The following is a 15413-nucleotide window of genomic DNA, read 5'->3' on the forward strand; positions in this document are numbered from 1 at the left end:
TGATGTGAATTTACGATCATTGATAAGCATTGGCTTATTGCAATTTCACACAAGTACAAACAGTAGCTTAATTCAGCTGATGTGAGCTATGTAAAGAAATGCAAGCGATTTGATGCAAGTAGCCCTTGGCCACTTTCATTTTTTGAAAGTAGCTCTCAGATGAAAAAAGGTTGGAGACCCCTGGTTTAGGTGAACACTGTAACACCATCATAGAATACAATTTACCAACGAGACAGAACATGAATGAGAAACTGAGGAAGACTGGAGGTCAGGAAAATCCCTATAGAATATTTAATGAACCTGTCGAGTAGGGTTACCAGAAAAGTTGTCTTTAATTAATTACACAGACTATAAGTGGATTTTAATGTCTGGTCCACACTCCGGAGCGGAGGTGGGAGTAATGCACCGTCGTTTAAAAGAAAACCAAAAAAAAAAACCCAAGAAGAAGAAGAAGAGTAATTTGTGAGGCTGTTGCGTCCCCAAGTGGCACTAACTCGGTATTATAGTTTGTCATTTCCGTCATTGGCAGACATATTGCTTACAGGAGCAAATTCTGGAAAGCAACAAAAAAAAGAAAAGAGAAAGGATTTAAAATTAACTTGAAACATCACTACTCGATAAACTCAAACCACACAGGACACAATGGGTAAGATGTTCGATAATTTAAGAGTAGAAATGTGAATCCAGGCTTTGAATAATTCGTGTGGGACAGTCAGAAGTAATGATGATGAAATCCTGATGAAGTGCTCAGCTAACGTTAGCTGGGTGGATTGTTAATGTTACGCAGGGAGGGGGGTAAATTCTTCTTCGTTATATTAATCCGACGCCAAACTTTTCAGTATTGGGACGCTGTTTCGTCTATTTTCAGATGTAAAGCAAGTTGTGCTAACACAGCACAACCCGTGAAAACTACCAGTGTCATCTGTTAGCCAACTTCAGGAAACTCGGCTAATAGCTTACCACATTATGTGTGAGCTGTGTCGTGTTCATGTGGTAAGACACAATGTCTGTCTTTAAATCCAAAACTATTCACCCTCATGTCAACATATTGGTTTGATCGGTGGCATTTGTAACCCACAGTCTGGGTGATTACCGTGTTCCTTTACAAAAACAGCATGTTTACACCGTCATGTGTTTGTGGGGCTATTTAGCTTTAGTTGAGATTTCAAACAAACTGTTACTAACTTAAACTTTAAGATTTCCACTGAACCATAACCATTATAAGTCACCACCTATAAGATTGGTCATTTTATGTGGACTCTGATGTGTTCAACCTCGTTCTTCAAACCCAAAATAATAATAATAAAACATTGTAATTGATCATTTTGAAACACTTATTTCGTTATATTTTTTTCCCTTAGTATATTTTTCAATTACATGGAAGTCACCGAACTAGAAAATACAAAGTCCTTGGAATACATTTTCTATTGCCTGTTCACAAATGTAAACATGATGTTGGCGTAACTAACAGAAAAACAAATAAATGTGAATTTCCACATGTTTTAAGACTAATCAAGCTGAGGGTTAATCTGGCATTTTTGTCCTAATGTGTTTCCTTACTGTGAATTGTACTCAGGGTACATGAAGACAAACTAAAGAGTTAGTTCAGCCAAATCACAGTTTCTTTCATTTACTATTGTTGTAAAGCCAACTTCAGTAAATGGCATATTGTGGTGACTATATTGTAGATGTAAGTATGTTTTTGTTTCTGATTTAAACATCTCCTCAAGAGTAGGGTTGCCACCTTCCAAGCAGAAACATAAAGGACACCTCAGCAGAGGCCTGACCACCACTGGCCCAACGGTGGGGTGGGGCACCTGTTGTGGTGAATCATGATTTTAAAATGTGGTTTTAATGAAGTAATAAGAGTCATACTTAAAGTTTTAAGTGCTTTATTAACACTTTTTTTTCTGAAATAATTTACAAAAGTAAAACTTCAGTGTAAAGGCGGATACAGTAATGTATGCACAATGAAATGCAGCTAACAGGACGTCAGCAGATGATTACTACTAGCTAGAACTATTTAATTTACAACTTAACTTAAACTTCAAATAAAGTTATTAACTTAACATTAATTCATTAACAGAGTATTATTAAAGTGCTTTTGACACTGCTGTAACATAGAGGGGAGCAGTAAGATGACAGAATTTTAATTAAATAAACAGTACGAATTTAATAGTATTTTTATTTATTTATTCTGTCCTTCGTCGTTTTTGTTGTTTTCTCATGAAATCATGAATGATACTATTAATATGGTTTTGAACTATTTTCTTATTGTATTAATTAAGTGCCTACTGTCGATATATTGATGTTGTATTGATGATATCTCGCCCAGGCCATAGTGTGAATACAGATTTGGCTAAAATAAATGTCATCTTTTTGTTTTTTACGTACCGAAAAATATTCACACTATCCAAACTATACTGGAATAACCTATCTATGAACATCTGAGAAAATATATTAAGTAGGCCTACAATAGTTTCCTTTACATTATATTCATTTTCACTGACACTGTCAAGCCAGGCATTACTTTCTATGATTTCTGAATGATGCTGAGTTCAAGGCATCTTGGAAATACGGGACAAACCGCGTCCCGTATTGATTCAAAACGGGACGCAATATCAAAGTGTAAAATACGGGATGATTCCGTATTTTACGGGACGGGTGGCAACCCTACTCAAGAGAGTCCTTGCTGTAGGCGAATAGGGTCTCCTCTGAGATACCAGTGAAAACATCTCAACAGAGCAAACCATCCAGCCTACACAGCGAATAGTGAAGTTTGCAAACTGCAGCTAATCTTACGAACTCTGCACCAAAATGAGAGCATCCAGGCGTATCTTCTGCCGTGGCTTCACCATCTGGACACATTACAAATGCATAGGCTTTTTATAAGTTGTTGTGCTATTGCTCGAAGACTATAACATAACCTTAATTTCTGCCACTCATTCTGATTATTAACCTAGGAGCCCCCTGCGGTCATAGGGGGCTGTTGGCACATAAGTTTGGCACTGTCTTGCACTGGTGACAGGTTAAAGTGTTGTCCTTAGTTCTCGTTCTCTCCCCCTATGATCCAAGGAATACTAAATTCTACCTACTTGAATCGTGTGAGGTTTACATTTGTTTCCTACCTCTCTTCTTAACCATGTATTTTACCTTTATCTGTGACCCAAAAGAGCCGTCTGCCAGTCCGGCCAAAGATAGCTACAGGATGAACCGATATAAGAACAAAGCACTTAACCCAGAGGAGATGAGGCGCAGGAGAGAGGAGGAAGGCATTCAACTCAGGAAACAGAAACGGGAACAGCAGGTATTATCATGAACTTGTCCATCCCATTCGACAGATCTTTGAACTCTTATTATTTGAAAGCATGCAGTCTTTGTATACTGTTTCTAAGTGGGCTTTGACAATATCATACTTGCAGCTTTTCAAGCGGAGGAATGTCGACATTGTCAATGAAGAGGAGGCCATGTTTGAGAGTCCTCTGGTGGACTCCTACCTCAGCTCCCCGGTCACAGTGAGTGTCTGATTTCCTACAACCACACGCAAACCATAATCAAAGCCATTTTCACATATGCACTCCTGTAAATATCTAGATTATTTCAGGAGGACTGCTCCAGATATTCTCCTGACCTGGCTGTTCACATATTAACCACACAGCAGGAGACAATCCCTGTCAGATGGTAGGGGGGGGGGGGCAGGGGGTCTCCTGAGGTAACGTGTCAAAAAAAAGATGCGGACAAAGCAACAGAGTCCGCTATACGATGCTATAATGAAAATATTTGCCTTTATAGCAATGCTATGTGTAAGTCAACATAATCACAGTATAAACAAAAGAGCAGAGAACAACTTACTGACTAACATAAAACATAATGCGGCCGTTCAGTTACGTGCATGGAGACCGTAGCGGTAGCATGCATACAGCTCTATGCGCCATGCAGCAGTCACAGGATATGAAACACCACTTCCCCCTCCCATTGACTCGAGGTGAATTCTCCGGGGAATATCCTGCTGCTTTCTCACATCAGCTCACTCGGACTTGCTGTGGAAAAAATACTAGGGGTCTGGTAGGAGAAAGTCTGGGTGAAGTCCAAACAAAACTGTGGCTCTTTGTGTTAACACATGCTGCTCCTCCTGCAAATATCAGGAGATTTTCAGGAGTTTTCTGCAAGTGTGAAAGCCCTACAAGAGAGGCTTACAAAGGAAAAATCAGAGGTTTATTTTAAATTTGTGGTAGTAATTGTTGTCAAGGGTCTTTTTCAGCCTGCAGGTTCGGAATTGTCTGGTCAGCCCAGAGTGCTTTAAGTCTTGTTTAATGTTTGTGTTTTTGCAGGAAGGAGTCATTACCAGAGACATGGTTGAGATGCTTTTCTCAGAGGACCCTGAGCTTCAGCTCTCCACAACACAGAAATTTCGAAAACTACTTTCTAAAGGTATACCCGTATACTTGTGTTCTTATAGTGACAAAACTGTGGCACCTATCATGACCACACTTTGTACCAGATATAAATACTTAAATCTAGTATATCCCTATTGATTTTAGAGCCCAACCCACCCATTGATGAAGTCATAAACACACCTGGAGTTGTGGAGAGGTTTGTGGAATTTTTAAAGAAGAGTATCAACTGCACACTACAGGTCAGTTTGTAAGGACACTCACTTTTGTTTGTGCATTGAATGTACATTGCTTTACATTTAATTTTAAAACCTTCAATCCCCCAATTGTATGTTAACCAAAAAGTTCTCTTATATACAGCAGGTAATATTTCTCTTTAATTCACTTTCATTGGCCACCTTTGCTTTTAGTTTTATTAAACAATATCATGTGTTTTACATTCAGCATACAACTAGTAGTACAAACTGTCCAGTTTTATTGCTGCAAGTCACGAGACACACTGTCTGATGATGAGTAAAACAGCATTTCTGTGTTTAACAAGTTTTGGATTTGCAACATTGTTGCTGTTTTGTCAAAGCAGTGAGATGTATCTCTAAACTGTAATGCCTAAATAACTATCTCATGTGAAATTCATTTCAATGTGAATTATTACATTCTGAGATGAGCTCATGTTTAAAGTAGGGCTGTCAGCGTTAATGTGTTACTCACAATGCAATTAAGGTCGGAAATTAGCGCATTCATCTTTTGCGGTGGCATTAATCACATACCATTTGGTCCCTTTCAGCACATGAAAAGTAATGTAGCTAAGCCATGCAGCATCTTCTTGATACCACAGTGATGGAAATGGTCGACACAGCAGCCTCTTTCACTACAAAAAGAATACTTTGAGAGCTCAGTTGACAAGGCAAAAGTAATATGCACCTTGTGACATCGAACATTTCCCCTGTTAACATTCCCTTTAGCTATTTTCAATTTCTTGAAAATCTCTAGCAAGCTCCTTATTCTGAAGTCAAATTCATGCTGTAACTTACAATGTACCGCAAGTTCCTCAATTTCTCTCAAAATAAAACCGGGTTTGTATCCAAACAGGGAAGTAAAGTATCCTTAGTGACAAAACAAAATACTAAAAAAAAGGCATAAAAAAATAATAATGGGATTTAACTATTGAAATGTGTCAATAAATAGCTTTTAAAAATATTAACGTTTGACAGCCCTAGTTTAAAGATTTTCCCCATATCAACAATAGCATTTCAAGACTCTGTTTTTAAAAAGAGTAAAATACATTTTTTATGCCCCTGTAGTTTGAAGCAGCTTGGGCACTGACCAACATAGCATCAGGCACATCCATGCAAACAAAGACAGTGATTGAAGCTGGAGCAGTGCCAATCTTTATAGAACTACTGAACTCTGACTTTGAGGATGTTCAAGAACAGGTAACGACACAGTGTTTTTTATATAATCTATTGAGTCCATCGGGATACTTGATTTTTTTTGTCTGCCTTTGTTCATGGTTTTGTCTTAAAGGTCAATAGTTAACAAAGGTTTTGTGATATTTTTCATGCAGGCTGTTTGGGCCTTGGGTAATATTGCAGGGGACAGTGCAGTTTGCAGGGACTACGTGCTCAACTGCAACATCCTTCCACCACTATTATCGTAAGGCCTTTTTTTTATTGCCTCTGAAGAGGAAATTCTTATTTAGACCCGTAGCGTTCTATGATAAAAATGTTTGCACTATCATCTGTATTGAGTTTTGCTTTTCTTTGTCATTTCAGGCTTCTGACCAAATCCACTAGATTGACTATGACTAGAAATGCAGTGTGGGCTCTGTCTAATCTCTGCAGAGGAAAAAACCCTCCACCTGCTTTTGAAAAGGTATCATTTTCTTTTATGAACACTTTAATTTCACATCAGACATACTACTTGTGTATATTTAGCTGTCGACAAGCTTGCAAAGTGCTCTTTTTATTTAGTAAGAAAAAAGTGCACTGCCTCTGTGTCCGATCAGACTTAAAGCTGTGCTTACTGAAGTTGTTTCCTCCTCTCTAGAGTCTTGTATGTGTTGTAGTTACTTCTTGATCTACGTTGCTTTGGACAAAGGCGTCTGCTAAATAAATTGTAGAAATGCTGATTTAGGTGAATAGTCAGTAGAACTCCTCCACCCCCATGCTTTTTCACATCAGTTACGTTCATGTCTTCTAGGTGTCACCCTGTCTGCCAGTGCTGTCCAGGCTTTTATTTAGCAGTGACCCAGACTTGCTGGCAGATGCCTGCTGGGCGCTGTCCTACCTCTCAGATGGCCCCAATGACAAAATCCAAGCTGTAATTGACTCTGGTGTCTGCAGGCGCCTAGTAGAACTACTAATGTAAGTCCTACATTACTTTATTCATTCTTAGTCGCAAATAATATAGCTTGTGAGTTTTTAAAAATAATATCTCTATTAAATCTCACATTTTGCAGGCACACCGACTATAAGGTGGCTTCCCCTGCCTTGAGAGCTGTTGGAAACATTGTCACTGGAGATGACATCCAAACACAAGTAAGTATAGATTACATGTGATATGAAGCTGTAAAGCTACTCTGAGGAAATTTCAGTTAATATCAGTTTTGCCAACCCCTGTGAACAAAACTGTAACCCTCTTTGCTGATCTTGTCTTGTACGTGTGGGAGTTGTTTTTTTGTTTTTTTTTACAGAAAATCTCATCCTGCTTATCTAAATGACCAAAAGCTACACATGATGCCACTATATATCTCCTTAGCCTTGTCAGATGACTGCAGAGATTGTCAACTTTAATAAAGGATGAATGTTAAAATGTTGTTTTTTTTGCTGACTTGACCTGTACATCTTGCATAAAGGGGCACTTTTTACCCTCACCACTTGACTTCATCCCTTTTGCCTAATATAGGTGGTGTTGAATTGCTCAGCTTTGCCATGTTTGCTGCACCTTCTCAGCAGTGCTAAAGAGTCCATCCGCAAAGAGGCATGCTGGACCATCTCAAACATTACAGCAGGAAACCGAGCACAAATACAGGTGATTAATACACTTTATACACTTCTTTATAACTTTAGGGCAACCAACAACCTTCATAATTGGGTTTTGTGCGTGTGTGCATGCGTTTTTCTATAAAGCAGGTCACCTACCCATTCACACACTGTTGGCAGAGGTTTCTATGTAAAGTGACCATCAGAAGTAAATAATCCCATCAAGCGCATCGTGTTGCTTGAAACAAAACCAAGACCTGCCAGTTTTCCCGTTTTTTTATTAGTAATTTGCAATTGAAGTTTCTCTTGTAGCCACTGTGCATGCATAGCCTGTGCGTAACTTCTAAAATGTAAAGATGTTAAGACAGTAGTCATTGAGGTTTCATTTTATTTAGAAGTTACAATTATTGGGCTGGTCATGCACACTTAAAGTAACTTTGAACATCCTTAGAAGTGGTTGATGACTTATATGTAATACACATGTGAGCTACATGTTGCTCAACCTTCTCTCTCTACCTGCTGTCTCTACTTCTTCATGCGAGTGTCATATCCAAGTCTGTTTTTTTTAAATTTGCGCTTTTAAAGATATACATTTTTTTGGGCCACTTTGCATTTATTGGATAAGACAGCTGAAGAGAGACAGGAATTGTTGGGAGAGGAGATGACATGCAGCAAAGGTGCCAAGGTTGGATTCTAACCCATGGCTGCAGCGACAAGGACTATAGCCCCCATGCATACATATCCTCCAGGCTATCTTGGGCCCTAACATTCCTCACATCTATATATACTGAAGAACACACTTTGGCTTTTTAGGGACTGATGTTTCCTTCTATCCATATATCACAACATAAGGGGCCCATGAGGGGTATGATGAATAGTTTGGGGATTTTTTTTAAAGTCAAGATGCCATAAATGTGTTGAAGATGTTTTTCAGATATGCCCCTGAATTTCAATGTTATCCTTCCCAACAGACAGTAATCGATGCAAACATCTTTCCAGTTCTGATCGACATTCTACAGAAAGCAGAGTTCAGAACCAGGAAAGAGGCAGCCTGGGCTATCACTAATGCCACCTCTGGAGGAACACCAGAACAGATAAGGTCAGAATTACAAGAAATCAACAAAAGTACCACCTCAGCTATAAACCAATGGATCTGGATTAAATTGCCCCATATTCATAATCCCTCAAGTTCCAGTATGTTTTTTTTGTGCTGTATAATTTGAACTAGTCAGACTTCGGGCTAGGCGATATGGACCAAAACTCATATCTCAATATTGTTTAGCTGAATGGCGATACTCGATATGTCTTTTATTAACAGTCAGTTGCACAAGTTCAACATGTACATGAAAATAAACTACCTGTTTGTGAAATTAATTAATTTTCTGCATAACAAAATAAACACAGTTGTGTATTTTGTTATCCATTTCGTTTGGCTCAGAGAGAGAGAGAGACAGGAGGAGCAGGGTGAAGAGGGACAGACAGTGAGATGAGAAATAGTTGTACACTGCAGCTGTACACGTATAACGTTATTTTAATGCAACATAAACTATATTGATATCAACGATATTGTCTTACCCCATATCTTGTTTGAAAATATATCGATATATCGCCCAGCCCTAGTCAGACTGTCGTATGGTCAATCTCTTAATGATAACAGTAGAAGCATGACTTTTAATTTGAACAACATCCATTAAAACCTTATAACAATTATTTCCCTGACAGTGAGGTTAAGAAAACTTTAAACTAGTCTAAAATGGTAACACATGTAAAATGATGTTTTTACAGTTTAAAAAAAACAAAAAAAAAAACAACATCAAATAAAATATAAAATGTTAAATGCTTTTTCATCCTTTGTCAATCACATCCCTGATATGTTTCCTGTTTGGCTTTTATGTGAGGATTATGAGTTAGGGTTTAATGCTCTGGAGTTTTATAGGTGTTAAAGAAGGAAACAGAATTCTCTCATAATCTTTTTACATTTAATCCACTCAGTTTAAAAAGTCACTGTGTTAAACATGAGGAATCTTTTAATGTCATGACTTATTTTCTTCTTTTTTTTGCACCAAATGATGGAGAGTAGTTTTGAAAAGTATCAGTATCTATAAGCACTATCAGTATCAATACAGATATCTATAGAATATTAAGGGTAATAAATTGTACAACAAGAGGAGGGGGAGACACATTGTCCATTTTTATAGTCAATGGTCCAGACTATTTAGGATTGAATTGCATGTATTAAAGGGACTAAGGATGTACTAAAAACTCACTGGTTTGCTTTGACCCTGGATAACACCTTTGGTCTGTAATTATTTTATTGTTTTAGTAAATTAATGCAATGCAGTTTGACAACATATGTGTAGTAAATTGATTTGTAATCTTGAATTGAAACACTAAGAGTCAAATCTGAAAATGTGTTTTGTGCATCTGTTTTGTGTGAATGTAGATATCTGGTGAACCTGGGCTGCATTAAGCCCCTGTGTGATCTGCTGACAGTGATGGACTCTAAGATCGTTCAGGTCGCTCTGAATGGCCTTGAGAATATCCTGAGGCTTGGGGAGCAAGAAGCCAAGCAGGAAAACAACGGCAGCGGAGTGAACCCTTATTGCAGCCTTATTGAAGAAGCATATGGTAAACCAGGTCCACTTGTGCACTTACATTCTGAAACCCATTGTGTAGGATTTATATTTAGGTGGAAATACATAAGATGACTGTAAACTAACTATTTGTATTTATCTAAAATACTTTTTAGACCATCATGTATATTGAAATCCAAAATAATGAAAACAGGCTTTAATTCTCATGTGGGATTTGATCAGAGATAACATATTATCCATGATCTAATTTACTTGTTTTTTTCCAGGTCTTGACAAGATAGAATTCCTCCAGAGCCATGACAACCAAGAGATATACCAGAAGGCATTTGATCTAATAGAGCACTACTTCGGAGTTGAGGACGAGGATAGCAGTCTAGCCCCTCAGGTTGACCAAGCCAACCAGCAGTTCCTTTTCCCCCAGCAGGAGGCTCCGATGGAGGGCTTTCAGCTATAAGTCAGCACTCCTCTCCTCTAAAACACCTTCACCCCCTTCATACCTCCCCATGTTATGGAGGGCCCTTAGATGCCTAAGACATAAATTCATACCCCCTTTTCTTGATCCGTTTTCTCCTCCCCCTCTTCATCCTCCTACCATTTCTTTGATTTCGATGCTACTTTGGAAGCACGCCACATCAATTTCATAACACTTTAAAATAGGGAGTGAACACCTCACAACCTGAACTGTGAGTCTGCCCTGTCTTAAAACGCACACACTGACATCTTCCCGCTATTGTACTAGCTTTTATAGACTCTCATCGGCAGTAGTTTATTGATTAAAATATTTTTATTAACAAACATTTTCCTAAATTGGTCATGCTGATTATCAGGATTACTCCTACATCCCCACAGTGTCATGTGCACATACAACCAGTTTTTGATGTTGGTTTAACTTAGTGCAATTCAAAGCAAAAAAAAAACTAAGCATTATCCCTCTTTGTTTTACATTTATTTTGTTTCCCCAATTTAATTCATCAGTTCTTTTTTTATTGCTCTTTGTTTTAATTTTTTTTTTATTAGCTTTGGGTTGATGGACAAATCATTTCTATTCCCTTATAGAGAGACAAATGTTAGGCAACGGCATACTACTGGCAACAGTCTGATGCTCAAGGAGGTATGATCCTCCATTCCCCCCCCTTTTTTTTTTTATCTTTTAAATAGGACTTATTTTGTGGGCAGGCAGGAGAAGGGTATACATTTAGGAATTGGGATATTGGATAATTGATTTAGTTTAAGAGGATACATTTTAAGATAAGAACAATGTAGGTTTGAGATTGGAATAGAGTTAGAGTTCAGATATTCGTTGTGTGCTGTGTTTTAACAACAATATATTTGAATTATGAAGTGATCTAACGATGAAAATATGGCATAGCTGTAAAATTAAGGGCAAATGAGAAACCAAACTTAATTTTACATTGGCATGCATTCAAGGGATTGCACATGTAAAAAAAAAAAAAAAAAATGATGTGCTCTATAAACACGTACCAGGAATTTTAATGAGAAGGACATTTAAAGTGAAGATTTTCTGATATGACTGAAAAACAAGTTGCAGGTTAGCCAGGCACTGTGCCTCCCTCAGCCTCCCAGATGTACATGGTGGGTTTTGCATGGCTAAGTATTACCTTGCCTATAGTCACTGTGTATCCCTGGCCAAACAAACAGTTGTTATAGAGAGAGAGAGAACAGTGTGAAAAAAGCTGCAAGACATTGTTGCACCTTGCTCAGTGTTTATTTTACAGAATTTTGATTTTAAAAAGCAGGAAGTGCGCCACAAGTGGTTGGTTTGGTTCTGTTAACAGTGATGGTGATGTGGTGGTGGTGATAGTGTTTCGTATGGTGGTAGAATGTATTACTATACACTTGAGGAAGGATAATTAAGCTGTTAATGATTTAGCATGGGTCTTTTCTGACATGTATTGGCTTGTTATAAATAACAGTAACTAATGCCTGGTTAGAGGAGTTTATCCCTTTGTGGCTCTTAGAACAATTCAACCAGAGTTTGGCTCGGGATACAACACAAACAAGTGACAACTGTGAGTAAAAAATATATTTTAGAGTTAAAATATCATATGCACGCAGGCATACAACGCCAGCAGACACAGTACATATATCTCACACAGATGAGTGGCTATGGCAAATAAGAGTTTCCACAGCATTTTCAATGAGTTATTCTTTATTGTATTTTTTTTTATTAAGTTTTTCTCCACAGTTCGTGGCCATATTTTTTTGTTAAAAAGCACTTTGTATATTTTCTTTATTTATAAAACAAAAAATGTTTCCCTTGGTTCAGTTTAATTAAGATCCTGTTCTGTTTTCATTAAATAGTAAGAGGATCATTTTCAAATAGTCGAAAAGCAGATGCATGGAGTGCTGCATGGGTGTTGAAAATGATTTTGGTAATTCTTCCTTCTGGCGCTCTTCACTGCGGGGATCCAACTAAGAAGCTTTTGAAAAAGTCTGAGGCACTCAGAGGGTTAAGTATAAAAAGCCTTTCATTCATCTGGGCCAAAGGTTCATAAAAACATGCCAACATGTTTCAGTCATGCATGCCTTCATCAGGGCAGATACAAAATGGCCGCCAAGCTACTTCCTTTAAAGGTTCACAGCCAGTAGCTGTCACATGGCTTAGCAAAAAGGGTTCCACATTTAAAGAAAGTTAAACATCAAAATGTATACATGACACCAAGGCAGATGATAATTACTACATTTTTAAAGCGACTAAATATACAAGCAAATTACTGTCATAATTGCTGAAAAACATTTTGTGTCTGCCCTGATGAAGGCCTATACGGCTGAAACATGTTGGCATGTTTTTATGAACCTTTAGCCCACATGAATTAAAGGCTTTTTATACTTAACCCTCTGAGTGCCTCAGACTTTTTCAAAAGATCATAATTTGAGCAGACAAATACTGTTTCGGGAAACTTTTTTTGTTGTTGTTCCTAGCCACGTGGCATATGATGGTTTGAATTAGCTCTGTTGACCCTGGCCTCAGAGCAGCTTTTCCTGTGAGCAAGCTGATCCTGGATAAGGGTTTATGCTTTGTGGATGCAGAAAGCTTTGTCCTGTTATGTTTGTCTGAAAGGCACAGTGTGAGCAAAAGGTTGATTGACTCTATGACTATGTCCTGACCAGAGTCTAGGAGCCCTGTTCTGTGGATTGCTGAACCAGCCAAACATTAAATAATGGAACTGGTATACTCGGATAAACACTTTCAGTAGCATTTTTTTTTAAATTGAAAACAATTGCATTTTGCATCAATACAAACACTTAAGTATAGCAAGGTGTTACTATGACACCAGTTTGAGATGTTGTCCACTGAACACATGTGCTCCTATAAGACATGAGTTAAATTACCAAACTCTAAGAACAGATCTTAACCTCCAAATGACGGATGTGTAGAGCAGCATTTATTACTGAGCTTAACCATTTTAAGGCCATTTCTGCGCTAGGCCTTCAACAAAAAAAGCCAGAATTGGAATGTAAAATAAAAAAATCAGTGCATCAACAAGGACAAATTATTTGTATTTCTGAAACGAAAATGCACTGCTTTTCACAAAAGTGCCAATTTAACCACAAAGACTGGAGGATCCTATGTATCTGTGTTACCCTTACACTTTATTTTTGCTTGTCTTTTTTTACTTGAATGTGCACACACTTTGTGCAGAACATTGCTGCTTCAGTTTCCACATCTTTAAAGTAATGATTTTCTCTGCCATAATTTAATTAAAAAAGTGGCATTCTCGACTGTGGAACTCTACGTGGGGAATCGAATAACATCAGTTTAGTTGGTGTTATGGTCCCCACTAAGGCAATCTTCTGTTTTTTTTTTTTTTTTTACTGTGCCCGTACAGTATAGTTAAATATTGAGCACTGAGCCTAAGGTCATAAACCAAAGTAAGTTTCTGTGCCAATACAATAATTACAATTAATATACAAAAATGTGATAGTACTTAAATGTGACACATGAAGCAAACAGAGAATATGCAAGTGACTATCAGAGTAGATCATTGCAGGCAAAATCTTTGTTTTCCTTTTTTACAAAAGTTTTACATCCTGAAGACTGGTTGAAATTATTAACTGGATGATTTTTTTTCTTAGAATGAGATTAATTAAGCCATTCCAAACCTGCGCCTTTTCATTAAATGCTGCTAAAGCTCAGACCCTCTTTTATCACTTAGAATTTTTTTCCTTATTTTCAGTAATGTTTGGAGGACTGAAATATCTCTATAGTAATCTAGAAGACTGCAATAAATATTTTCTAAAATCCGGCACCCTGGAGATCCCCCTCCAATCTTCTACTACATCCACAGGTGACACTCCTACCAATGAGTGGAGTTAACAGTCAACCTACTACACATTTTTCTAATATAAAATCTGGCATTCAGAAATGATGCAGTGATTTACATTAAAAGTATTATAAGTTAACCTATATGTATGTTCTGATACAATGACAGGGATTCAGATGCAAACCTAATCACTTCTGAGAAGTGGAGAAAAAGCCTCAGAACATGTTACAGAAAGAACAAGGAAAATCAAATCAGAGACAAGGATACAAGCCTCCTCTGCTTTTCATGATCTTTTTTTCTGATCAGGATATTCTTGGCTATATTTTTGGATAATTATGTTTAGAGTAAAAGTTTGTCCTAGTCAGGATGCATGATTGGGAACCATTGTTATCTATAGGAGAATGAAAAGACATCACTCAATATCTCAAATCTGACGTCTTCCGTCCTAGGAGCTTTTCATGTTTATCAAAATCTGAAGTCATGTTTGGCTTGATCAAAAAATGTTGTCTACTCTGCAAATGTTTACAATGTTACATTTATGTAAAATACTTAATGTAATATGCCATCACTGGCCAGTGTCAGCTCTGGTCCTCTCATTTCTGTTATATTTATTTTCACTACTCTTTATTTTACTCAAAATACCCATCATAAACTGTGACTTGACTTGACTTTACCGACGGTATGAATGAGTGACAACAAACTAATACACTTTCAACTGAACATGATACACATACATGGACATTGAAAAATACAGGACAAAGCAAATATTGAAACTTAAAAATCAACATATTGAATAGTTCAGTGAAAATACTGTACCAAACAAATAAAGCTATGTTGCAACTCTTCAATGTATGTGTCTTCTTCTATTAGTGGAGAGTGTGTGTGTGGAACTATATGATTCATTTCAAAATTATAAATGCAACATCTGTTTTTCTGAATCTGAAAAGATAATTTTCTCTGAATGAAGAGAAAGCTGATCATCACTTGAGTTCCCATGTAGCCAGTCTGAACAGTCTGAATGCATTTTAGATGCAACATCTTCTGTTCATGCTGATCCTGGAGAAACTGCAACATTCAGCAGATCAGAACAGGATTTACGACTAAACAACTGCAAAGTAAACAACTGCAAAGTCCTAATGTGCCTGCACCAAGTTGACA

At 37.5% G+C, this 15413-nt stretch overlaps 1 protein-coding gene across 1 annotated transcript; it reads left to right on the plus strand.

Moving 5' to 3' along the window:
- The first annotated feature begins 497 nt into the window (after nucleotides 1–497).
- On the plus strand, nucleotides 498–15103 carry kpna6 (karyopherin alpha 6 (importin alpha 7)). The gene is made up of 14 exons (XM_061060589.1): nucleotides 498–646; nucleotides 3174–3307; nucleotides 3423–3515; nucleotides 4332–4431; nucleotides 4542–4636; nucleotides 5696–5827; nucleotides 5959–6047; nucleotides 6167–6266; nucleotides 6594–6757; nucleotides 6853–6931; nucleotides 7299–7424; nucleotides 8347–8474; nucleotides 9819–10003; nucleotides 10236–15103. The coding sequence occupies exons 1-14, from the start codon at nucleotides 643–645 to the stop codon at nucleotides 10421–10423; spliced, it is 1617 nt and encodes a 538-aa protein (XP_060916572.1). The 5' UTR covers nucleotides 498–642; the 3' UTR covers nucleotides 10424–15103.
- Nucleotides 15104–15413: the final 310 nt, after the last annotated feature.

Source organism: Labrus mixtus, chromosome 16, assembly GCF_963584025.1.
Source record: "Labrus mixtus chromosome 16, fLabMix1.1, whole genome shotgun sequence".
NCBI lineage: Eukaryota > Metazoa > Chordata > Actinopteri > Labriformes > Labridae > Labrus > Labrus mixtus.